Genomic DNA, 15,905 nt, shown 5'->3' with positions numbered 1-15,905 from the left:
AGATATCATCTGTGCCTAATGAGCACATGCGTTCCTTGCGCTTGCACTTCTTGCCTGATCACGCATCTGCATGGCACGCACCAACACACTTCGTCACGAGCAAGATCGCCACGAAATCCGTGCGCGACAACAAAAACAAATCGATGAAAAGATTCGCCGCAACCGCCGTCAAACGCATCCGGACGCGCGAGCCCCCGGCGCCTCCCCGCCCTCCATTATGCCGCCCGTCCCCCCTCCCCCCCGCCTGCGGTGGCGGCGGCCGCTCCCCGCGTGCGCGGCGGCGCGCCGCGCGCCCACCCGTCCCCAGCCAGCCGGCACCCGTGCGCCCGTCCCCAGCCGGCGGCGTGCGGCGCCCCTTCAAGACGGGCCGCCAGCCGCGGGCCACCTCATTAATATGAGCCTCTCGTGCGGGAACGTGCCGGGCGCCGGCGCCGAGCGTGGGAAGCGGCCGACTCGCCCGTTCTCAAGCCTTGGTTGTGACAAAAAACGGCTGCTCATATCTCAACTGTCAACACAACTCTTGGCATTACCGGGGCGCTAAGGCTCACCTCGCCAGCGTCTCGAGTCGTAATTTCGACCATCTCCGCGAATGTTAAACCCTCGAGTAGCCTCTACCGCGGACCTGCCTGGCGGGTGGCCGGCCCGTTGTCTAGCCGCGCGCCAGACCGGTTTTCCCGGCGCCCGTGGTAGAGGCTAAATGAGATTGTGTTTTGTTATCGCTAGCACGTGCGCGCCAATAGCTGCTTGGAGCCTAATGGTCCCCACCTGCCCGATTTTCTCACGGTTTGGACGGTGACGTCATCAATCCTTGAGACGTGAAACCCAAGGAGTAGATGATTCAGCGCGGCAGGAGCGGCGATCTTACGCCGTCCAGTGAGGGAACTTGGACCTAATGAGCGAGGGCGCGGGGGGCGATGCCAGCGCGACATGTAATTGCCTTCGAAAGCGATGAAATGCCCTTTCCCAGCGTGGGCAGGGGCAGATTAAGCGGCGGGTCAGGAAGGGTCAGCGGGTGGAGGTAATTAGGCCCACCCTGGGAGCATCGGGTGCTCATTTCCGACACGCCGCGCGGGCCAACCGCCGCCGCGGGAGACCGCGCCCCACGTGTCCCCCGGAGGCACAATTGAAGCACGTGCCCTCCATCCCTGTCACCGTCGCTTCGAGCGCAGCTACCAAATCCGCACCAGTCCACAAATACGTGTAACATCGAGACCATTTATTATTGGTCCCCAACGTGAACAAATATCACAGCTAAATAAGGCCACCGATCTGTACAACAGCCGCATAGGGGTGACAAAAACACATGAGCCTGGCGCACACTTAACATCGCGAAACTGCCAGCTCCACACAGTAATGACGGATCGCCCACCGGCGCGCCGTGGCCGGCTCACCACGGCCGCCACACCTTGTCCTCATCAGCGGACGCCGGCTCGGAGCGCGGCGAGGCGCGCGAGCTGACCTCCGACCCCGAGGGTGAGAGGTCGGAGTAGCTGGTCGGCGGAGACATCTCGCAGTGCACGCGCATCGGACGGTGCAGCGGGTGCGTGGCCGGGTGCGCCGTCGGGTGTCCGGCCGGGTGCCCGGGCGGCGTCAGCGGCGGCGTGATGAGGCGCGGCGCGCCGGCCGCGGGCGCCGGCGCTGGGAAGCCGCCGCTGTGGATGGCAGCCACCTTCTCCATGGCTTGCATGTACTTGGAGACGTGGCTCATAAGGCGGGACGAGACGCCGACGTCGGCCGCGGGCCCCGACGCCGCCAGGAACGTGCTGACCTGCGAGGCGCAGTGCGTGAAGCCGGCCATATACCGCTCGTGCAGCACGTTGGGGTTTAGCACGCCCAGCAGGTGGTTCTGCTTGAGCTTGCGCAGGTGGCGCACCGTCAGCTCCAGCACGTCCGCCTTCTCCAGCTTGGTGACGTTCTCGCCCTCGTTGGCCAGCGCGTTGACCATCAGGTCTTTCAGCTCGTCGAGGTACTTGTTGATGCGCGCGCGACGCTTGCGCTCCAGCATCGGCTTCATTACCTGCAGAGGGGCAGCCACGGGTTATCTCAAGTCAAACGTCGCAACCCCGCAAATGGCACGCGGCACCACACTGTCAGCGAAGGCCCGGTGGCCTCTGACGGACAAGGATGTAACAAGTGCTAGAACCACTGGAGTGCTATTTACCTTGCGATACTGGTACGTCCTGGACAGCGGCTGCTCCTGTTCTACTTCGATCGGCGTATTCGGCGCCATGACCCCCGTCGCTCAATGACAAGTTCTCCACGCCCAAACTCTCCCCACGCCTCACGTCAGCCAAATAACGAGCACTGGCGCACGGCTACCCATATATGTAACCTCGCGCGGCGAGACGAGCGAGCGTGCCGAGCCGGCGTGCCGAGGGGGCGGAGCCAGTTTGGCCGCGTGCCGACGGAGCGTGGGAAAGATTGAGTTCCCACATAATCTTGTGTATGCCTCGAGGCGGGCATGCCGCCGCGGCCGCGGCGGCAGCCTTCAGTGGTGGCGGCCCCCGCCGAGCATTCTGCAGCGAAATGTCGAAAGACAGACGATTGCAGCGACGCACAGAAACCAACCGCGCACCAACGGATAGGCCGTACAGTCTCCTACACGTAGGACTGCATCCCAGCGACGTGAATGGCCAGAGCACGGTGACAGCGACTTCAGACAACGGCGCTCGCTCGGTGGGGACCGCCGCCGGCGAGTAATTGCTGAGCACACGCTGGCGGCGGCGGGCGGCCAGCCGACGTGGGAACGCTGGCCGCGGATGCCTTCACACCGGGCGGATCTGATTAGCGGCCGGCGGGCGGGCGGCTAATGCGGCCCGACCGGCTCACGAGCGGGGCCCGGCCCGCCGCCGCCGCCGCCGCCGCGGCACGACGGCCGCCTATCGCCGCCGCCATCTCACGCAAGGCGCGCGCGCGGCGGCGGCGGCAGCGGCGGCGGCGCACGCGCGCGCGCGCGCCGGGCGGGCGGGCGGAGGCAGGTCGCCGGCAGGGTCGCGCCCGGCCGGCTGCGGCGGGCGGGGCGCGCGCTGCTGACGTTGGATGAGTCGATCGGTGCAGATTACCGCCGCCGCGCAACAATGGAGATAAATGAATGGGGGCGCCTAATTAAAACGGGGCGCCGGAAGCGGCCAGGGGCGGCGGCCGGTTCCCACGTTCGCAGCGTCACGGACCGCGCGCGCCATTGAGTCATTGTGCCGGCGGCGAGCGCGGTCGCTTGACGCCGAATTAACGGCCAGGTCGCGCCATTTGAGGGAGGCGGCCGCACGCGGTCGGCAGCGCTCCGCCAATTACGAGCGCACGCACAGCGGGTGGCGGCGACGGCGCGGCAGCATGCATTGTTGCAGATTGCGGGCTGGCGCGGCGCGGCCCATTACCGGGCGCTCGTGCATCGCACGTTCGTGCGGGGCGGGCCCCCCGTGGCGCCTCGCCCGAGCCACTGACGCGTCGCCGCCTCCGTGTCGGGTCGCGAACACGGACCGCGCTCTGCGGGGGAGGGCGGGGCACGCGCGACTGTGGCGGGGGCGGCGGACGGTGCGTGCGTGGGAAGACGGGGCGGGCTGGCCGGCCGGGGACGGGTGCTGCCTCTCACGCCCCTGTCCGGCTCCCACTTCCGTGAAAGGTAGTGCGGGCTGCTGATTTCTAAGAGGTCATGGTGGACAGAACGTGTTTCCAGGACGGGTTTGTCCTGGGAACTATTGCAGCCTATTCCCCTAATAATTTCAAGCTTGCAATGGTTGAACGCTCAAACCTGACGCATTGCTGTGGCGATCATGCAGAATGCTATGGAATCAATCATGCTAAATGTTAAAATGTTGAAAGAGAATATTCCAAGTGCTCACGCTGCATTTGTGAGAGTATTGGAAGACTCGGTCTCTGATGTTTCTTGAGTCTCCTGATCTCCGAGACTTTGAATTATTTGCATGTCCTGGTTTGGACCACACTACGAGACCTCGCTAACGAAAGATGTAAGCCACGTGCTGCATCATTTTTCTCAACCAGCCTCCAAGTTTTAATTTTGAAAAGATCTTCTCCTTCAGACTCTTACACCCCATAATACTTATTGGGGTTAAGTGGGCCTTCAAAGCGAGCTGGCGCTATCACCATTCCGATCCGGTCCCAGCGCGGTTGGTCGCACGTTTTCGGCTGGAAGTACAGCGCGTGACAGCTGGGCATGGTAAGTATTTCAGGTCAAACTTGCGTGATTGTGTGTGCGAGCAAAATGGAGCTTACATGTTGATAATATCATTACATTTTTGCCGGACGTTCTTGCCTCATTTACCCCTTGTGAGCTTGATATGCATAAATAATGCATATATGCGTCATGACATTTTACACGTGAGGATCGAGCATGTGTACGTCATCCAGACCGCCGGTTGAATGGAGGACACCTGCACGATGACAGTTTTTGGGTTTCTTATGCTCTTATCGTGGAAACTGTACGGGCTTTGCCAAAAATGCTGGGCAGTGTAATGGGTAGTATATGATCGGAAAGAACACGATTAAAAAAAAAATGTCAAGTGGCGATGGATGTAATAATAAGGCAAGAAAAATGTCATGGCGGAGCGCAAAACGAAGGACTGCGTGTTACTTCTGTGAATGTTTTGTTCGCAGCTGCATCAGGTTCCGCTGATGGGCAGGCCCGTAATATATCTATTGCAAAAATCGTACAAAGGCATGACAGGATGGGCAGTGCCAACTTTAACTGGCATAGCAGAGACCATCAGAAATGCATGCAATGTATTGTCACCGTAGCGACACTGTCTGCCTGACCCACAACCTCAACTTGTAAATGTGGTTGCGCAATTATGATTAGCAATGATTGAATTGATTAAAAATATATGTACGTTGTAGATGAAGTGTATATGCTTGATTCTCACCGCGGTGTGTATGTTTGATTCTCACCGCGGTGTGTATGTTTGATTCTCACCGCGGTGTGTATGTATGCATCGTTTGCCGCCCGTATTGCCTGTATTTTTAGTCTCACTGCGGTAAATATGTGTTTGACTCTCATTTACGTTTGATCCGGTCACCACTAGACTTTTTAAACGCTGGTTATTCCTGTCCGTCCATGAAGCAAGTTGAAATGTTCCAGACAATTAACATTATGTTAAATTAATTTCTGATGGTCTCTGCTATGTCAGTCAACACTAAAACTGCTCACCCTATCACACCTGCTGCATTTATGGACAGTGCCTATCAGGATTAATTTCCCTTTTTGCCTGAAAAGGTATGCCCTATTTCCCTATTTGCGTGGTGCATTTTATTCTACAGGCTCATGTTGATGTGTGATATCTGTATAAAATATATGTATGTGCGTGATGCTTGTGTGATATCCACATGTCTTCCCTAAAAACACATACAGCATAATGTTGCTAGCATTTCTCGGCCGCAAAAGCCCAGCATGCGTGACCCGTGACCCCGGAAGAGATCGGCGGGCTTCGGTCAGGTCAGGCGTGCCGGGTCGTCGGATCACAGGCCGCTTCTGTCTGACCCGCGACCCCGAGAGAGGCCGGCGGGCTTCGGTCAGATCAGGCGTGCCGGGTCGTCGGGTCACGGGCCGCGTCTGTTGACCCGTGACCCCGAGAGGCCGGCGGGCTTCGGTCAGGTCAGGCGTGCCGGGCCGTCGGATCACAGGCCGCGTCTGTCTGACCCGCGACCCCGAGAGGCCGGCGGGCTTCGGTCAGATCAGGCGTGCCGGGTCGTCGGGTCACGGGCCGCGTCTCTCTGACCCGTGACCCCGAGAGAGGCCGGCGGGCTTCGGTCAGGTCAGGCGTGCCGGGTCGTCGGGTCACAGGCCGCGTCTGTCTGACCCGCGACCCCGAGAGGCCGGCGGGCTTCGGTCAGATCAGGCGTGCCGGGCCGTCGGGTCACCGGCAGCGTCTGTCGACACAGGGAGTCTGGCGCGTGAGGCGATGACTCGGCAGGTCTCTCCTTTGTGTGCTGCCGGCCCACTGTGTCGGTCCGCCACTGAGCACGTGCAGTTTTTTCTCACCGCCTCTGTCGGCCGGGCACACGTTCCCAGGCCTGACTTCAAGGCAGCCGCCGCCGTCCGGGGGAGGGGGAATCAGCGCCTGCATGTTAGAGGGAAGCCGACGGGCTTTGCTTATCGTGCCGGGCCTGCCCCAGCTGGGTAATCCGCGGTCTGCTCCCACCGTCAGGCACCGCCGGCACCGGCGCGGTCGGCCGGCCTCCCCGCCCATGGCAGCACGGCCATCGTAAGGACCGCAGTGCCAGCCGGCAGGGCATGGGGCCAGGCCAGTCAGCCGCAGACCGCAACTGGAATCAAGAGGCCCATAGATGGACGAGTGTTGCGTCCTTCAAGGCCTCTTCGCCTTCCTCTCGTGCCAGGGCCCCTCCCATGTGGTGATGGAATCGTGTAAAGCTCGCTTAGGGTACTAGAGTATCTAATATTTATTTCTTAACAGATTTTTCATCCCCCTCCCCCTCCAATGAATCTTTTAAAGCCGTGCACCTGAATGAGCAAGCAGACAATCCGATTAAAAAATGGGGTAACAGGGCAACATTACCGCTGTATCCGGGTTTAAAGCAAGTGCCTGATCATCCATTAAAACTGCCTATATGTGCTAACACCGTGCAGTTCTATCAGGATTGGAAACTCTTGGAAGGAAACATTTAAGCTGCGATCAGAGCCGAACAGATTATGGGCAAGTAAGGTTTAGTAACGGACCCCGTCACAATAACTTTAATGTTTTCGTTTTGTGCCAAGACTTCAGGATAAGACGCGGAAACACACATGTTCGGGGGCCCGCATATACTAGATATGCCATAGGGCTCAAGAATATATGTCAATATTAAGACTTGATTAGAATACCGTGATTTGCATTACATCTTTAAGGAAGTGTACCGCATTTATGTGGGATTTTGAGCTGAAATAGCCATTTTGAAGATCATTCGGTGCAGTTCACAGTCCCGACCTTCTTACTAACTAAAGGTCTCTAGCTCCCGAGCTACATGCCCGCAAAGTTGTGTAGAATATTTTGTACGAACTATCTCAAGGTCATTCAGGCATGCATGACGCCAAAGTGACGCTATTCAAATTTCTGCCACCCCATTGGCCACGCGGCGTTTGGCAACAACAATATAATCATCGAGCCTTCCATATCTGGTATCGTGAGCTCCGCTTCCAAGCATATTGCACGTCAGCTGGCTAACAACGAATGTTGAGCAGGCTGTGGAATTTAACCAAGTTGGACACGGTTGCTGGTTATTACGGCACTGATACTTGCAATCGAATAACTTAAAAAAAGACGTTGTACCCGAGCATGTAGACTACAAGTAAACATCCGAAAATCATGGATGGATATGCGAGAACACCACGAGACATGACCAAAACACGAGCGCATAACGACATTTGACCCTGCGAATGAGTTCAGCACCGCCGTTGTCATCTCTCGCGGGTTAAAGTACTGCACATGGGTGCTCGGGTGGCAGTTTAGCACTGACTTGGCAGCACCTCGAAGCCAAGCACACGTTTCATGACACGATCAACCAAAGACATTTTGAGGAGCATGTTCACTAAATAGAGCAATTGTGTTGTCTGTAAAGTCTTTTCCAATTAAAAGTATAACATTAGCTATAAGTGAGCTTATTTCATCACATCTCATGCTTTCTTCACTATCTTCAATTGGGGTGCATTTCCTTTAACCCCAATCATGCAGGCCGCGCCATTTAAAAGGGTTTTAAATAAAATCTGCGGAATTATTAGTTCCCCAATACGGCCAACGATCAGGAGTCACAATAGCTGCCGATTTGTGGCTTCAGTTTGATCGCCCTGCCCCTACCCATTCCCACCCCATGCCCCTCCCTCCCGCCCGCCCCGCTCTCGACCTGTCAGCGGCATGTCGCCAGGCGCCACCGCGCCGGTCGGCAGCACCGCCCCGGGCGCTTCTGCGGCCGCCGCCGTCAAAGGCCGCGGCCAGCCAATCGCCGGCGCCGTACGTGCGCGCGCGGCCGGCCGGGGTCAAGGGGTCAGCGCGCGGCCGGCCGCCGCCGAGCCGGATGCCGCCGCGCCGCGCGCCGGCCGCCGCGCCGGCTGCTGACGTCACGCGTCCAGGCCGTGGGAACGGGCGCAGGTGCGGCCCGCCAGAATTCCTCGGCGGCCGCTGCGGCGGCGGCGTGGCACGCTCCGTGGGAGCGCGGGCACGTTCCGGTTTGGCGCGGTGACACATCCTGGACGGGGGGCGGGGGCCTGGGAGCGGCGGGGCACGTTCGCGGAGAGGGGGAGGGGCGGGAGGTGGAACGGACGGACGGTGGCACGCTTTGAGGGTGGGGCGGCACGCTCTGCGAGTGGGGGTTTTTGAATGAAGGGGAGGGTCGATTGATTCAGCAGTGGTGAGCAGCCGTCTGCCCAAAGGGCTGACAGCAAAAGATGGCGGAAAGATAAAAATTGGGCAGTTTTTAGGAAGATATGAAATTGACATCCCCGATTTACCTGTTGTGGCTGACAGCGGCCGCCGATGCCCGCGCACTCTGGCGACCGAACTACTTTTTGTCACCTCAGTTAAACACTCATTTAAACACTTATTCTTTGTCACGTTCCCAGTAAAAAACATGAAAATATTTCTGTTGGGATGCACTTTACAAATCACACGTGCAGTATCACTGCAACAGGCATTGTTTTCGCATTGGCAGAAGGGACATCAATGCCGGGATCGGGACCGTGTGGCCTCGGGACTGAAACGACTCCCGATTCCAGGACTCATGCCGTTCCAATCGTGGAATCCCGGCAGTGAAGACAAGCGGTTAAGCCTGACGGCTGGATTGAAAAAATCCTATTTTCCTATAATTTCAACATCCACCCACAGACACTAAGAACACCGTACAGACTGGTTGTCTCGAGGCAAGCCTGCAGACAGGCAGATTGGCAGACCTTTCTTAAGGCAGACTTAATGACTACCGCCGCGCTTATGTAACGGGCTAGGACGTGAAGACCGGCCTGGCCCGCAGCATCTCCAACCCCAACGTCTGATGGAGCTGGAGGCCCGACCTTTCGAATTTACCTGCCCTGACACCCAAACCCCGGGGGCGAGCCGAGCGCTCCACCGCGGCCGCCCGTGGCTGTATCCGCCTCAGAGCGTGCTCGCGGGGTGGCAGCGGCGGCTGACGCCCTGTTTACTGGGAACTGTCGGGGAGAGGCCGGCCATTGAGGCAGCGGGTTCCGTCTGCCGGTACTGCCGCGATGTGCCGCGGCTCGGTACCGATTGGAGCCACCGTCGCGATGTGCCGCAGCTCGGCACCGATTGCAGCCACCGTTTACCGTTTAAAATCGCGGTTCGGGGAATAAGGAATGCCTCTCCGATTACCTTTAGCATAGCATCTTTTGGGTCAAGGAGGAGCGTGGCGAAGTACGAGATATAGCAGGGAAGTCAGATGACAATATGAACGGGCAGCAAGGTTTCTAACGGGATCTGGAAGCCAATGAGTCGAGTCGCCTCGGTGGCCCTGCGCCTCAGCCAGCGCACCCCTGGGATTTTCGGACGGGTCTCGTCCCTAAGTTGATTTCAGACAGCAAGTCACAGCATGCGGTAGGCACCACGAGTATATTACCGATAGGGAACCGATGAGCATGCGCACGTCCACAAACCTTAGAAGCGACACCCAATACCACCGTTCAACGATCCCTGATTTCGCTTACCGTGGGGGTAGGGGGAGGGGCAGGTTGCTTCAAAAGGCGGACGGCAATCGTAAGCGAGTGCCATTTGCAGAAGTGCGATGTGAATCCTGCTTAACCAGTTCGTTAAACTAGTAGGAGCAGCGCTGTCGAAACCATAGAAGGGATTGGTTGTGGTTTGCGAATTTACATTGGCTATAAAAAGCGCCATCCAACACCCAATTTCCAGTCTTAATTAACTACGCACACGAGCGTTGACTTCTGAGCACTACTCTCTAACATGATGTCACGCTCGGTCTCGAGCGCTGTCGTCCGCCTGCGTGCTAATTGGTCTCAGCTGGGCTTGAGCTGACTGCCTACCCTTTCTTTTTTCCAGCGCCACTCTGCACGGATTTGAAGCGCCCACGACGTGCGTTTGGAGTACCTCTCTATCTACCTTGCCAGCGTCTTTCTACTCAGATTGCGACGCAAGCCTGTACTGATGCCTGTTGTCCCCGATCCTCCCTACCCGTGTGCGGGCGTCACACTGGGCTGGGAATTGGGGTTTTCCGTCCACATTTAAGTTTTGGGAAGCCCTTCGTTAGGATTTGGGGACGCTCCTACACCAAGGCTAGGTACGCTGCTCCACTTGAGATCCGGGGCGACCCTCCAACTAGGTTTGGCGTACCTCTCTACCTGGGCGTGAAGGCATCCCAACACTACGGTTTAGAGCCCACGCCTAGGCGTGGAGCCCTCTCCTTCCAAAACACATGTTTACCTAGCATTGGGGGCGTCTCTCTTTCCAGGAATGGGAACACCTATCTTTAATCTTAGCGTCTCTATGCTTACTTTAAAGTCACACTTTCACTTAGGCTTCAGGGCGCCGCGCTAGCCGGGTCATCGTCAATGGGACTTTACGACGCACTCAGCTGCTGAGGCCATATGGCGGCATCCGTCGCTCGCCCTGGCAGAAAGGGCGGTCACGGCAGGGTATCGAACCCCGTACCTCCGGCTTTCTAGACGCGCAGCGGTTTACCCAAACGCGTTTACCACTACACCAACGGCATCCCGGGTTTTTGCGGCGCTTATACTTCAAATGTCTCTGACGGGGCCTCTGGCCTTGAAAGGGCACCAAAGACGAGGGAGAGCCAACATTTACGGGCGCTAAAGAGAGGTCAGACCTTGAGGCCACTCGATTCGTCAGTGTTCCCGACTGATGCACGTCACACGTCATATTAACATGTGTCATGTGTCATGTGTCACGCGCATGTCATAATGGCGACATGTGCAAACCGCTTGTTGTCAGGCGACCCAGCGCAGAAGCCGAGATATGAGGTAGACACCAGAAATATAAATTTGTAACGAGGTACAATGTCGGCCCGTGTCCATATCTGCCTAAACGTGAAACAGGGCGGCAGTTTAAGGTTTGTCGACATCCTTACGAGGAAGGGCACACGCCACTTTTCGTGTTGAGTGTGGTGCTGAGTATGGCCACCTTAATCTTCCCAGAATATTGAAGACTGCCCGAGAGCATTTTCAAGGTCAGACGTGGTGTCAGCATCGTGCATATGCCGACTAACTAGGCGTGTTATTGTCAGCTACAGCACCGTCTGTTTATTGAAGTGTCACCTGCGAGGCCTGCCCAATACATGGCCGTCACATTCTGTTATGAAAGGGTGACAATGAAATAAACCTTACGGCCCACACGGGTCATTATTCTGGGCCTGTAGTATGTTCCTAAAGCTACTATTGTTTCGATAGACATGTTGCCGAAATATCGACCCAACTATATCTACATTCTTCCTGGTTTTTCTCCGAGGAATGAGGCTATTACAACTGTCTTATCCATGTTAAACGATTTCAGCAAACACATTTGTGATTTTTCAATTCATGTTTACATTTCATAACCTTTTAGATCCTGAGCCAGCAGCCACACACGATGAAAAATTTCATATTTTGATTTTCCTAGCAAGAATTTTAGGGCATAGACAACTCATGACAAACGTGGCCCATCCATCAAGAACTGTTGATAACATGAATAATTTTTTGCAAAAATCCCACGACAAACTCAATGCGAACATCTGTCTAAATAACGAAAGCTTAACTTGATTCGATCCAGCAATAGTTATGTGAATACTTAATATAAACACAGCAGAATAGATACTGTGCGTGGCTATCGGTATGACAGTAGGGTACATCTTAATTTCATCCTGACACACATAAGCTACATTTCAAAACAAATATCATTGGCAACGAAATGACTAGCAGCTATATTTACTTTCACTATACCAAGCCTTGACCACTGATTGGCGCAGATCCAGAGTTGATGGAGCATTTAGATGCACGGCCCTTGCCGAAATTGTATTGCTTGCAATGTGGAGAATGAGTGTTTTGCCAGCCGATGGCATACGCTTATAGCGTGCACATGATATATGTCTTGGTTATGTCCTTTATGATTCGGCGTGTACGTCTTACAGTGCTCGATTTTGTCTTCTGTCGTTTTGTCATCTCTTACGGGCCTACTATTTTGCTTATGGCTTGACATCTGTAGCCATCAAATGATGGGACGCCCTTCATCAGTGTACAATAATTATGATATTTTCTATATGGTGAAATACACACACACACACACATACATATATATATATATATATATATATATATATATATATATATATATATATATATATATATATATATACATCATAATAAATGGTAGCATTCTTGAAGAACAGTGCTATGGGTATCCTTGTGTTATTCACATCACACATGGCGTAGTATGAAAGTTTAGCTGGTAGAAAACATCATTGCGGCAAGAGATAGCTGTCTGTCAAGGGACTACTCAGACGCGTCCTTTCATGCATGCTGCTGCATTATGTAGCTATTTTAAGCGGCAAACACCAAGAGCTCAATTCTGCTCGTGAATCCAGCAGGCGACCTTGCAGCTATTTCGAAGCAGTCCCTTTCTCTGAGATGGATACTAGCAGCGCTAATATGTTCAAGGCTAGGTAAAAATAACATAAATAATGTTCTGTTCACCTTCCTGGAAGTGGATATTATTTTACCCACGTGTGCAATCGTGAGGAATGCTAAGATCGACCACATGTTGATAATAACATTGGATAAGGGGGTCAGGGCTCACGCAACAAGGGCTGCTTGGCGTGGGCTTTAATCCTAGAAATCCATTCAATTAAAAGGTTTAGACTAAATCTCCATAAAATATAACATATTTTTAAAAACTCTGTCTTCATGCAAGGCCCTGAGTATTTAAACGCCAGCAATGTTTAAAAAGAAAGTCTTCTGCGTACTGGCCTAAACAAGAGAGGCGAGGGAGATTCCTTGAGCATTTTGGGAATGGGCCCAACTCCTGGCCGTCTCCTTTTCCTTCTCAGGCTCAATTGCGTACTGGCGTAATGTTTGAAAGGTAATGAAGCACTATAGCGCATTTCATAACCCGGAATTGTTTAGCACTGCAGTCTGAGCAGTCTGAGTTTGGGTCTGGGCTTACCGTTGATGAATGAGCGTCTCAGAAACTGGGGATGCCAAACCAATCTCGAGCCATTTCCGTCCACGTATCGCGCCAGGCTTAATAGCCCCCCCCCCCCTTCCCCCAGCCGATCCTTTGCCAATGTTCGCAACGAATATTGTGTCACTAGTGTGTGGGAAATAAATCAATAGTAAGTTTCATAAACAAACATACAAAAGGTAGAGTCGTAGCTGGCCTTCACGTCGGTGATCGGTGAGCTTTCAAAACCCAGATTGATGCATTTTAAACACTAATGATGTGCATTTTGATAGTCCATCACCATTATCTCGCTCAAACAGCCTTTACGTTTTAAGTCGATGCCATTGTCATTTCTATCATTAAAAATATATGTACCGTGAATATTAACTCTGATATCGCGTGAAAACAAATTTTACGGACCTGCTAGAGCGCAACGAGCGGCTTTGCTTTCTCTAAGCAGGCTGCGCCAAACTTTTTTGCAGCACGGTTTCCGACAGCTTCAAGAAAGCTGTCTATACATGCGTGACCGATAGTGCACAATGAATCAGCTGCGGGCCGTCCCTGAGCACGAACCGATCCCAGACAACGCGAGCCGCTGCGCCGGTGGAGTGGGCGGAAGCCATCACCTGCAACGTGTCCGCCCCGAAGCTGGTTACCCAGCCAGACTCCTCCGCGAAAGAAATAGCTGGCGTTCTTTCCGCGCGCGCTACAAAAAGCCGGAGCTCGTGTCGGGAAAAGTGAGCACGCCCGCTGTCACGCCGCTCCTGATATTCATCGTTCACACGGTCTGCACCCGCCTGTACGGTCTGCTCCACAAATGATGCAGCGGCGATTTTTGCCGGTTGCCGGCGATAAGCATCGTGTCCGCTGGCTGAGCCGAACACCGGAGTAAAATTACCACCGGCTTAAAGTTCGACTCGGACGCCCTGCAGTGGCCGGCGGGGTCTTATCGCGTACTTTGCAGTCCGCTGCAGTTGAGCGACTGAGATGATTCATGACGTAAGGCGATAATGTGCTTAGCACGACGACCCAACACCGGCAGCTTAACGAGGGGCTGAAGCTGCGATCATCCATCCGGCACCTGGCTGGGAAGCGACAGCCTAATCGCGCAGCGCCGCCGCGACATGTCTGCGGCGAGCCGGGCGATGGAGGAGGACCGCCACCGGCGTCAGGGGCCGCTGCAGTGGCGGGTTAATTACTTCCGCGATGAGATTCCTGATTCCAGTCCGGCGCGTCGTCGTGGTTACCATGCCAGACATTGGGCTGTGCAGGGACGTGACAACATGAGCATCATTCCTTCGGTGTCAGCATATCGCAGGTCAGTTGTCCAGCTTTATTCCAGCATTCCTGCTTTATTTCCTGCACGTGGAGCTGCCAACTTCTCATCCGCTGATGCCTGTCCGAGTATAAGCCGGAAATGCATCACCTGAATGAAGGACGGCAACAGCGCGCCGTTTATGCAGCGGGGCTTTGACGTAGCTTCACCTCACGGTGCTGCGTCCTTCGCACGGCAGTGCTTGTAGCTTGTCACAAGTGGCGCCAGGAATCTACCTAGGCTACAGGCGCCCATCAAGCCTGTGACTAACGTGCCGCTTCCAAATCGTCGGCATTCGGCGTCGCGCCCCGAGCGCTGGCCGGCCTCAGCTCGTAAGCGGAGTGCTCCGGTTTATCCCGGCCGTCGGAAGGGGCCGTGTGGCAGGCTGCTTTGGGAGCACGCGTGGCCCAGATCAGTCGGCCTTGGCCTCGTCTGGTCCGTGGTGGCCTGGTCCGGACAGGGCGACGCGTGCTGTGCGTATTCACGCAGCCAGCGGCGGAAAGGCTCGCGTGCGCACATGTGTCCGGAGCCCCTCACGGTGTTCATTGCATCAAACTGAATGTTTCGGGAGCGTGGTTTCCAGCAGCAGATACCTCCGACTTTGCAGAAAGGGCTCTCATGCATGCATTTGGTTTCCACTACTTTAAAAGTTTTAAGGCGCATGAAATCGTGACGGACAATTCAACGCCCCTCTTCCCCATTCCGTTAAACATCTCAAAACGGCCCTGCTCACAGCGCCACGGCGCGCCACCGCACTGGCCGAAAACGAACGCTGAGAGTGGACCCCGACAGTGGCCGATCGCCCGAGCCGGACCCTACCGTACGGCCGGCGCAAACGGCGCACGGCCAGGCGCGTGCGGCGGCCCGCGCGACGGCGCCCCATAAACAGCGCTCTCGTTAGCTGAGCCGGTGATTAATCGCGAGCCAGCGGCGTGCCCTCCCGGGGCGTCGGTGCGCGCCGCCGCTGCCGCTGGCCGGCGCCCCCTCGGCGCTGTGGTGGGGCGCCGCCGCGGCAGCGGGCCGACCACCCAGCCGGAGAGGCACGGACTGCGTCAGCGCCAGACGGGCGGCCAGTGTCGCGTGCGCCGCAGACGCCCGGAACGGGTCAAGGTCGCGCGCGCCGGGAGATGGGAGGCGGCGAGGGCGAGCTGCGGGCGTGACAGGTCGGCGGTGGCGTGTGGGGGACGTCGCCGGGATCTGGGCTTCCCACGCTGACGCAGTCAGATTTGCTGGGAACGCGTGCACGTCCGTTCAGGAGACTCCCCGTGGTCACCGGTTTTGGACGAAGGCAACCGCAGTTTCCCATATAATTAGAGAGAACAAGAAATGCAAGTGGTTAGAGTTCCTGCGGTAATAATGGTTTCACACATCAGCTAGCCCCTGCATTGTTAAGGCGATAGATAGATTTGGTCACAGCTCTCTCCTTTGTCCAGAGTTAAATATTCATTATTCCGCCAATTCGGCAGGAGGTTCGC

At 55.6% G+C, this 15,905-nt stretch overlaps 1 protein-coding gene across 1 annotated transcript; it reads right to left on the bottom strand.

Moving 5' to 3' along the window:
• Nucleotides 1-1,201: 1,201 nt before the first annotated feature.
• Nucleotides 1,202-2,285, bottom strand: LOC119096810 (enhancer of split mbeta protein). Its single transcript, XM_037219755.1, has 2 exons — nucleotides 2,162-2,285; nucleotides 1,202-2,017 (listed from the first exon to the last, which is right to left on the bottom strand). Exons 1-2 carry the CDS (start codon nucleotides 2,228-2,230, stop codon nucleotides 1,388-1,390), a joined length of 699 nt encoding a protein of 232 aa, XP_037075650.1. The 5' UTR covers nucleotides 2,231-2,285; the 3' UTR covers nucleotides 1,202-1,387.
• Nucleotides 2,286-15,905: the final 13,620 nt, after the last annotated feature.

Source organism: Pollicipes pollicipes, unplaced genomic scaffold (assembly GCF_011947565.3).
Source record: "Pollicipes pollicipes isolate AB1234 unplaced genomic scaffold, Ppol_2.1 Scaffold_4295;HRSCAF=5057_pilon_pilon_pilon, whole genome shotgun sequence".
NCBI lineage: Eukaryota > Metazoa > Arthropoda > Thecostraca > Pollicipedomorpha > Pollicipedidae > Pollicipes > Pollicipes pollicipes.
Note: the sequence above shows the minus strand (reverse complement) of the source record. Positions and strands in the feature narration are given on the sequence as shown.